This window comes from Orycteropus afer, unplaced genomic scaffold (assembly GCF_000298275.1).
Source record: "Orycteropus afer afer isolate SDZICR_OR568_19922 unplaced genomic scaffold, OryAfe1.0 scaffold00029, whole genome shotgun sequence".
NCBI classification, from domain to species: domain Eukaryota; kingdom Metazoa; phylum Chordata; class Mammalia; order Tubulidentata; family Orycteropodidae; genus Orycteropus; species Orycteropus afer.
The window spans coordinates 11934123-11944710 of record NW_006921616.1 but is presented as its reverse complement, the minus strand read 5'-3'; the positions used below and the strand labels follow the sequence as shown (position 1 = coordinate 11944710).

Below are 10588 nucleotides of genomic sequence, written 5' to 3'. Positions count from 1 at the left end.
AAAAAAAAAAAAAAAAAAGACCAAGCTTACCAGTCTCATAGAGGCTGGTTGAACCTCAGAAACTATGGCCCTTGATCAGCTTTTGGGCCCAGAACTGAACTCACTCCCATGGCTTAACTTGCAACCAAACAACAGACCTATAAATAAGGTGACCAATAACACCAAGGAAGGTATGCACGTCTTAGAGCAACCAAACATAAGAGATCAAAAGGGCAGCATTTGCCCAAAGATAAAGCTCAGAAGGCAGGAATGGAAAGGAAAGAAGGACACTGGGAAATGGTAACCCCAGAGAGGAAGTGGGAAAAGTGCCGTTACATTGTGGGGACTGTAATCAGTGCCACAGAACAAAACATGAATGAACTGTTAAATGAAAACCAATTTACTCTGTAAACTTCCACCCAAGTCATCAAAAAAGTTAATTTAAAAAAGAAAGAACGAAAAGTCACAGCCTTGAAAACCCTATGTTGTTGTTGTTATGTGCTGTCCAGTCGGCCCAGACTCATAGCGACCCCTCCTTGGGTTGCCCAGGCAGTATCACTACGGAAGTAGATTGCCCAACCTTCCCTCCGAGGAGTGGCTGGTGGGTTTGAACTGCCAGCCTTCTACTTAGCAGTCAAGTGCCTTAGCCACTACGCTACCAGAGCTCCTTGAAAACCCTATAGGGCAGTTCTACTCTGCCCACACGGGTCGCCATGAATTGCAATCACAGGAAGGCAACTAACAGCAATGGCAGCTCTTTCCATATTGACAACAGTGAAGATTCTGAGTGTCTCTGGTCGCTAAGAGTCAGAATCCGCTTGACAGCGGGGCAGGGGCGTGTCACCTCCTGGAGCCTTGGTGACACAGTGCTTAAGTGTCTGCCTGCTAACCGTAGGTCGGTGGATGGAAACGACCAGCCATTCTGGGGGCAACAGTGTGCTTCTGTAAAGATCAGCAGTCTTGGAAACCCTTCAGGGCGGTTCTGCTCTGTGCTATAGGGTCATTGTGAGTCGGAACGGACGCTGCAGCAGTGGGTTTTCTGGTTTCCATCTACTGCAAACGAGGCACCGTGCTAGACGCTTCTCCTGAACACTGCTAGTCTTCATCGCCATCCTATGAGGTATGACCTGTCTCCTCCTCCATTTACTGAAGCTCCATCGAGGCCGGGGGGCCTTGACCGCAGTCTCACAGTTATTAAGAATGCTGGTATCCCAACCCAGGAGAGTCTGAACCAAAGTCCCATCAGCTCATCCTGTGGACACAACCCCTAAGCACCGTGTGTCTCAAAAACGTTGGAGGTCCCATTTGTTTTCCAAGTCTCTCTAAAAAAACACCAGCCCGTCTGTCCCACGTGGGTCCCGCCGCCTAGGAGAAGTGAGGGGATGCCATGGGCTAGGGCAGGGCCTCAGTGGACACAGACACACCGTGACCTCCATCTCCAGGGCGGGAATCCTACGTACAGCGGCCCCACAGCACCCTTCCAAGGTTTCAGGGCGGATGCCAACGGTCATGATGACTACGATCTCTCTGTGCTTGGCCCCGGAACAAACCTTCTCACCCAGACTCCTCCTAGCGCCGTGACTAGGTGGGTCTGTCACTATCCTGATTTTACCGAGGAGAAACACGACGGCTCTGAGAAACTCAGCCACTGCCCGCGGCGCCCCGCTACCTGCTCCTCGACCCTCCCAGGGGAAGGCCCCATCCGGGCCTTCTCCGCGACGCCCCGTCCCGGCGCCGCTCCCAGAAGCCCCCGGGCCGGGCCGGAGCAAGCTGTCCGCGGCCGCAGGGACCCGGCCCCAAGGCGGCCGCGACAGCCACTTACACCAGTCGCGGAGAACGGCGCCCGCAGTGCGTAGGGCCGCAGCCATGTTGGTGCCGGAGGAAAGTAGTTCGGGAGGCGTCGGTGGGAGCTAGGTTCCTGCCCGGCCGCGCCGTGCTCGGTCGTCGGCGCGAGGCCCGGTAGCGCTTTTCCACCCCTGCAGCTTATCCCCGGGCCTCCCACCGCGCCCCTCTTGTGCGCTGGCTCATTCGCTGCCTGGCGGAAAGGCGGACGGGGCGGGGCCATGGGAAGGCACGCCCCTCGCGGAGGGCCCGCCCCCTGTGTGGAAATCGGGCAAGGGCTGAGTTTGTGCTGCCGTACCACCACCACCACCGCCGCCACAAGGTGGTGGACTAAATCCTCTGGTCCACCTCCTGGGTGCAGCTGCCAACCTGGCCAAGGCAGGAACCGCAGGGCAAAGGACTTTTCAGACGTTTCCATTACTATTATCTTTTGTTGTTGTTGTTAGGTGGCGTGGAATGGATTCTAACAGTGACTTGATAGGACTGAGTCCAACGGCCCCAAAGGGTTTTTCTAGGCTATAAGCTTTATGAGAGCAGATCACCACGTTATCCCAGTCTTTCTCCAGCTGCTGGGTAGGTTGGCAGCGGTAGTTCAGTAAAGGAGACCTGGTAGCACAGGTTCTTGGCTGCTAACCAAAAGATTGATCGTTCAGACCCACTAGCTGCTCTGTGGGAGAAAGACGTGACAGATTGTGTAAAGATTCACAGCCTTGAAACCCTGTGGTGCAGTTCTGCTTTCTTATAGGGTTGCTGTGAGTAGGGATCAACTGGCTGGCAATGGATTTGATCCTTGGTTTTGTGTGGTTCAGTGGCAGAATGTTTTTGTATGTGGGAGTCATCGGGCATCTGGTCAAAACACATCAGGCGCAGCCGTGGCTTGTCAGTGGGGGCTTCCATGTTGGGTAGGATACAGTGCAGCTTGCAGACTGAAACGGACTAGCAGGAAAGGGCTGGTGAGCGATGGCTGAAAAATCAGGGAAAACCTGAAGATCTGGATGGATAGGTTCCATTTGTTTCTCTTTTCCCGTGTTGATGAACATTTGGTGATTATTAATAAAGTCAGCATAAACTTTTTTTCACTTCATTGCTGTGAAATCATACACAAGACATTCAGCAACATAACAAAATTCCACAGCTGAATTTTGTTGACAGCTCAGGGACATTGATGACATTTTTCATGTTGTGCCACCATTATTGCTATCCTTTTCCAAAACATTCCACCACCATTAGCCTAAACTCAATGCCTGGCTAACAGAAGCTTCCCCTTTCTCCCTGCCTCCTACCCCTGGCAACCACTAATAATCTTTGGTTTCTATATGTTTTGTTTTTTTTTTTCCCAACCTATCTAGGAATTTTCCCTCCCCTCTCCCCCACTTCCATCCCTGGTAACCAACAAAGAAAGTTTCCTTTCAAATATAAACCTTTCCTTGACTTTTTAAAACAGTGGACTAATTCAGTATTTGTCCTGTGATTGACTTATTTTACTCAGCATAATGTCCTCCAAGTTCATCCACATTATGGGCTGTTTTGCAGATTCTACATGATTCTTTAGGGTTGCATAGTATTCTACTGTGTGTACATACCACAGTTTGTGTATCCAATCCTTGGCTGATGGGCACTTAGATTGTTTCCATCTCTTTGCTATTGTAAATAGTGCTGTGATGAACATGGGTGTGCATATATTTATTCATGTCCTGCCTCTCACTTCTTTAGGATATATACCTAGTAATGGGATTGCTAAAAAGCCAGCATAAGCTTTTGTGTCCAAAACCAAAAACCAAACACACTGCCGTGGAGTCGGATCCAGCTCATAGTGACCCCTCCTTGGGTTTCCAAGGTGCTATCACTACGGAAGTAGATTGTCCAACCTTCCTTCTGAGGAACAGCTGGTGGGTTTGAACCACCAGGCTTCTAGTTAGCAGTCAAATGCCTTAGGCACTACGCTACCAGAAGGATCTCAATGGTCTGATCCAATCATGGGGGCGTCCAGGACTGGGCAGTATTTTGTTCTGCTGTGCATGGAGTCACCATAAGTCAGGAGCAACTCCAGAGCAGCTAACAGATGAAAGGATATTTTTGCCTCGATTCTCCCATTTGCCAGTATAGTTACAGCACAACTGTGCAGACCCTGTTTGGTTTTGGTTCCATGAATAGAGAAAGGAATTATATTAGACACTCATGGCCTAGTGATTCAGTTTCTCTGTGGCAGCCCTATGTATTGGGGTTTTACAGGTGGGACCAGAAAGCAAACATGCTGCTGACATGGGAGACTTCGGGAAAGTGAAAGCTTGTCCAGTAAATGTGTATCTTGCAGTGATGGTATGGAAAGGTTTGCCATATCATGTCTGCACACCTTTGCAATGTAGCCGCGGGCCCCCCCCCGCCTACAGTGGGGAAGAACAGGCGCCTCCCCTAGTTCTAGCCATTCCTACCTTCACACACGTTCGCTCACCCACCTGGCTCTCGTGTGCAGTGCACCAGGGAGTACAACACCAGCCTTTGATACAGAAAGATCTTCATCATCATTCATTCACTGAACAAATACTGAGCACCTACTGTGTGCCAGTGCTAATCTAGGCACTGAGAAAACAGCAGTGAACAGAGCAGATAAGGGGCTTGAGAGTTAGGAAATAGAAAATAATAATAATAAAAATATATGTAATATTTTGGATAATAGACATTCGAAAGAACAAAACAACATGAAGCAGATGGGGGTATGCAATTTGAAACAGATGCACTAGCAAAGCGCTCACTGGTATTTGGGCAAAACCCTAAAGGAAGTAGGGTGTAATGCATGTAGGACATTCCAGGCAGGTGGGGTCTAGATTGAGTGGAAACCAGTTTTCTGTAGACAAAAATGTGTGCTCTTTGTGGGGTTCGTTTATTATTGAGTCCTCTTTATGATTGTGCGCCCCATGTGAGCATGTCAAATTAAATGGTTGCCTTTCGTATTAACTACATGATCTTCTTCAAATCCAAGCAAGTGTTCCTTAAAAAATAGAAGGGAAACTGCCCCACACAGCCTTCCTGTACATCTTGCTAATTCTCTACTCTCATAACTACAGTTACATGAGTTTTAAGTTGCCCTTTAAAGGGGTGATCTTTATGGATACGATACTTCTCTACCTAAAGCCTGAACCCATTTCTTCTTCTAAGAAAGCTACATTAAAAATCCCCATGATTTGAAATGTTGGACTGGAAGTTTCCATAAGGCCAGAAAATAATAGGTCAGGAGTCCTAGATAGGACACACCTCGATCCTGGGTGCATGTCCCTCCTGCCAGGTGGTGATAATAGGGTGGGCTGGCCCCTCCCAGGCAAATGCTCATGATTAGTGACCAAGCATCAGGGTGCCAGCTCTCACAGGAACAAAATCAGCAGTTGCAATGGGTTACATTTGGATCTGAGTAGAAAGGAGGAAAAAATTTAGCAAAACACGGTTCATTAAATATTGTTGTTGTTGATGTTATGTGCTGTGGAGTCTGACCCAACTCATAGTGACCCCTCCTTGGGTTTCTGAGGTGATATTACTATGGAACTAGATTGCCCAACCTTCCTTCCGAGGAGTGGCTGGTGGGTTTGAACCGCCAGCCTTGTGGGTAGCAGTCAAGTGCCTTAGGCAATACTTTAAAAATGACTAGCAGTTTTGCTGATGTGATAGAGCCTGGTGAGACCCCTGAGACTATGGCCCCTTAGCTACCGTTCAGGTCTGGAATTGAGCTTACTCCTGTGGCTTCCAGCCAAACAATAGACAGGCATATGGGGTGAACATTTACATCAGGTAGATACACTACTTGGAGCGATCCATCATGGGAGAACAGAAGGGCAGTGTTTGCAGAGGAAGACAGCTCAGGGGGGTGGAAGTGCAGGGGAGGGAAGGACACAGGGAAGAGGTAACTATGGTGAGGAAGTGAGAAGAAAGCTATTACATTGTGGGAAATTGCAGTCAGTGTCATGAGGCAAAATGTGTTTGAACTGCTGTATGGAAACTGAACTTGCTCTGCAAACTTTCATCCAAATCACAATAAAAATTTAAACCTCCAGATTAAGACTTAGGTTGTAAGTGAAAACAGAGCCTCCTTATTTTGCCCCAGTAGAGAACCATAACGTTTGCTGTTCTAATCTATGGCTTATTTCTAACAAAGTCAAATGTAACAGCTGTCCAATTTTTATGTTCTTAGGAAATGAAAACAGACGAAACGTGCTTTAGGTGGGTCTTTGTCAAGGTCCAGAAATTACAAACTTAACTCAGAACTCTGCATAGAGGCTAAGCAGCCCTGGTGGTGCAATTGGTAAGCACTGGAAAGGTTGGCAGTTTGAACCTACCCAGTGGCTCCTTGGCAATCTGATCCCATAGATTCCAAACAAATGAGACCAGCTCATTGCTGTTGAGTTGACTTGGACTCACAGTGACCCTATAGGACAGAGAAGAACTGCCCCATAGGGTTTCCAAGGCTGTAATCTTTATGGAAGCAGACGGCTACCTTTCTCCTGCAGAGTGGCTGGAGGGTTCAAAACGCCAACCTTTTGGTTAGAAGCCAGGTGCTTAACCACTGTACCACCAGGGCTCCTTTGTAAAGATCACAGTTTAGAAAACCCTATGTGGCAGTTCTACTCTGTCACATGGGTCACTATGAGTCAGAACTGATGCCATGGTACCCAACAATAACAAATAGAGGTTTACTAAGAAAATCAGAAAAACCTTGACTGGCGGAAGAAATTTGCTGAATTCTATGAGATTGAAACATATTTTCTTTGGGCTGACATACTTTAGAAAACCCTATGTGGCAGTTCTACTCTGTCACATGGGTCACTATGAGTCAGAACTGATGCCATGGCACCCAACAATAACAAATAGAGGTTTACTAAGAAAATCAGAAAAACCTTGACTGGCGGAAGAAATTTGCTGAATTCTATGAGATTGAAACATATTTTCTTTGGGCTGACATACTTTTACCCAGCATATTACCAATTCCTTTGGCAAACTGCACTCTGAAGGCAAGTAAGTATCTGGATGGACGCAGATAAGCAGCACTGGTGCCCCACGGGAGAGGGCTTATCTGAACCCAGGTGACTTAATTAGTGACTAAAGCACTCGCCTATCACAGACCACATTCCCTGAGTTCAGCCTGTGGTGCTAAATAAAATGAATTTGTTGGTTTCAGCTCAATGCCCAGAAAAGGGGAGGGAGAGGTCAACCCCTACTTCATTATTTGCCATGAGTGGCAGCCCTGAGCTGCACGAATAAATTCAGGTTCTTCCACTGTCTCTTTAGTCAGAAGCTATAGCAGAGCTGCTGGTGGTGGTGGTGAGGGGGCCTTGGTGCAAAAGCAGCAGTGGTTGCAGATGGCAGCACCGAGGGTCAGTCTGATTACTCCCAGGAGCGTGGTTGGTTGTTCCCACCAACCCGGCATACACTGCCTTACCCTTCTCAACCACACAGAGCCTCAAGGCCACTAGTGGTTACAGGTGTTCTTAGTCCATCCCCACATATCTTCTGAGTGTCCACTGGAAGGAAAGCATCACACCAGGCAAAGTAGTTGTTGATGTTATGTAGAACATAAAAAAGCCAAAAGGAAACAGATCCTTCTCCCAGGTAGCCCATTCGTTTATTAAACAAATACCATGGAGAGGTCACCCTATGTCAGTCACTGTGCACACCACCATTGGATGGTCTCTACCCTCAATCTAGAAGGCAAGACAGACAGTAAGCAAAACATATACAACATAATGTCAGGTGCAGCCAAGGACCATGAAGAAAAAGGAGAGAAAAGAAGGAAGAGAAACAGAAGTGTTGCTTTGGGGAGTGTGGTCAGATTGGGCTTCCCTGCAGAGGAGACACTGTAGAGGCCTGAGGGATCTGGGGGGGGGGGGGGATTCCCTGGGGCAGGGCTTGGGGAGCATAGGGCCAAGCAAGTGCTGGAGCACATTTGGGGCTTTTGCAGAACCACAGGCATCCCTGGTTGATGCTTGGCTGCTAACCAGAAAATTCACCGCTGGAGGAGTTGAAGGAGCTCTGGTGGCACAGTGGTTAAAGCATTTGGCTGCTAACCAAAAGATCAGCAGTTCAAACTCACCAGACACTCCACCAGAGAAAGATGAGGCAATTTGCTTTCATAAAGATTTACAGCCTTGGAAACCCTATGGGGCAGTTCTACTGTCCTATAGAGTCATGGAATTGACTCTATGGTAGGGGGTTTGGAGTTGACTTGGGGTTTGACTCTTCTCAGGAAGTCTTTATTCCTACCCAGAGCCCTGGGCAGATGGTGAACTTCCTTGTCCTTCTCTGAGCTAGCGGGCTTGTTTTCTAGATCTTTTGGCATAAGGCCACTTAAATGCAGGCACCTGACCCCAGCCCCACCTTCTACTGCCCACATAGGCATTAAAGGGTGGGGTACATAGATGTGAAAGTTCATGGTGCGACATACTCAGGAAGTTTAATGTTATACTTTAATTAAAACAAGGAGCTCTGGTGGTGCAGTGCCTAAGGCATCTGACTGCTAACCAGAAGGTTGGTGGTTAAAACCTACCAGCCAATCCATGGAAGCAAGATGGGAAAATCTACTTCTATAAAGATTTACTGTCTTGGAACCCGAATGGGGGTCACTGTGAGTCAGAATTGACTCAACGGCAGTGGTTTTTAATTAAAACAAAAATAGCCCTGATGCCTTTGTCTAAGATTTCCCTCCTACCTACCATCTAAAAGGGAACAGCTCCAGCTTTGAGACCCCTCTCTCCCACATCCTGATGCCTACAGGTTTTCCTTTCACACTGATAATTTTTTAGGGGGAAAATATTATATTTAGCAAATAAAGCTGCATGTTTATTGTTGTGGAGCAAGAGGTGATAAGAGTGAGTTTATTTCAGGGAAGATGAAGGAATGCCTTTTCATCCAGCTGGTACTAGCACTTGCGTAAGGAGTAGGGCTGGAGTGTAGGGAGGGACTGTGGTAGCAGAAAGCATGTGATAACCAGGAGCAAGACCATCACTGGCCACCACACAGGGCATGTGAAGGGCTCCGAGATAAGGCTGGGGAGATAGGTTGGGACCAACCTGAATGTGCTAAGGACTTAGGACCCTGCAGGCTACCGGGAATCACAGATACACGACAGTCACTGAGAAAAATAGCTTGTTCAGGGCTGTGCTCTGAGGAAAACAACTGAGTTAGCAGTGTGTGGGCTATAGTCCATAAGAGACGAGAGGTAGGGAGACCAAAGACAGGAGACCACTGCACAGTCCTGAAAGAGACAGAGGGGAGTGACAATGGGGAAATGGAGAAAGCAGACACTGAGATGTTACAGACATAAGACAGGGCAGCAAGAGGCAGCTGATGGCACACTGGGGACCAGAGAGAGTGAAATCAAAGGACTCCAAGGTCTCCAGCCTCCGTGAAGCCCCAAAAGACAAACGCATTAACAGGAGAGCTGGCTGGAGACAGAGATGAGAGTACTTTTCAATTGCTATTGCTGTTTTCATTTTACTTTGGTTGGTTTTAACCAAGTATGTTTTAAGCTGCAGGAAGGACAAACAGGTAAAGCTACCCAATAGGGGGGTTTAGTGATCAAGATTACAATGATTCAGTAAAAAATGATTCATTCGTTCATTCTTGATTTTTCTTCTGATAGAATAGGGTCCTCTGGGTAAAGATGGGGAACTCTGGTGGTATAGTGCCCAAGGCCATTTGACTGCTAACTAGAAGGCTGATGGTTCAAACCCACCAGCCACTCCTTGGAAGGGAGATGGGGCAATCTACTTCCGTAGAGATACTGCCTCGGAAACCCAAGGAGGGGTCACTATGAGTCGGGATCAATTTGACAGCAGTGAGTTTGGTTTTCTTTTTCGGTTTTGGGTAAAGATGGAGGCTTGGGCATATGGATGGAGTTTCATGCCCCTCTACTGGGCTCTGGTTCTTGGTCTGATGCCACCATGGCCTTAACTCCCTTATCCCTCTCGCCTTTGTGTTTTAAAACTCTAGACCCACGTACCCAATTAAAATTTAGGCTGACTGAGGCTAACCTCTTGCTTGAATTCTGATCAAGTGAATTGCCTCACCGCATCCAATTAGAGCTCATTCTCATTCTCACAAGTATTTTTTATTAAAAGATATAGGTCAAATATACTACAAATGCTTCATTTCCATGTGTCATTTAAATGCAAAATAGGATAAAATCTAATGTGTCTAAGAATAACGTGAAAATGACTATAAAACAGAACTAGGATCCACATGTTTAATAGTCAAAGAATCATTCCATTTCATTATCATATAAATTTAGTAATACTTACTAAATTTAGCAGTATCTAATTTCATGTATGGATACAACATGAAAAATAAAACCATGGAAAAATGCCAATGGCATGAACTAATGGGAGATGTTTACCTTTTAAAAAGAAATTAAGGCAGCAAAGTGTTTTTCCTTGTGTTCATTTTATTGACTGCTGGAAATACAGTCTATTGAAAATACATGACATGCATTTTGGGGGAGAAATTAACCAAATGTGAAATGAAGCCATTCACTAAGCCTGCTGTGAGTTAATAAGGTCATGCAGATTAGATCTGAGGACATGGTGAGGGCGACTCAAACAGCTACTTCCAGTTGTTACTAGGATGCCTGCTATTTCTTTTGAAACTCATTTACTCTTAATGACTTAGGAACGACCAGGAAAGACCAGTCTGCCTCGTTAGCTTAAACTAATGCTGGGAGGGATGCTATAATCATTTATCAATCAGGAAAAAAAAAAAAAAAAAATATATATATATATATATATAT

General features: G+C 46.6%; 1 protein-coding gene across 1 annotated transcript in view; it reads right to left on the bottom strand.

Moving 5' to 3' along the window:
* Positions 1-1847, bottom strand: part of FECH (ferrochelatase) — a 63882-nt gene extending 62035 nt beyond the window's left edge. The window contains exon 1 of the mRNA XM_007935552.1: positions 1649-1847. Coding sequence (XP_007933743.1) covers positions 1649-1847 — 199 coding nt within the window. The remainder of the gene's footprint in view (positions 1-1648) is intronic.
* Positions 1848-10588: the final 8741 nt, after the last annotated feature.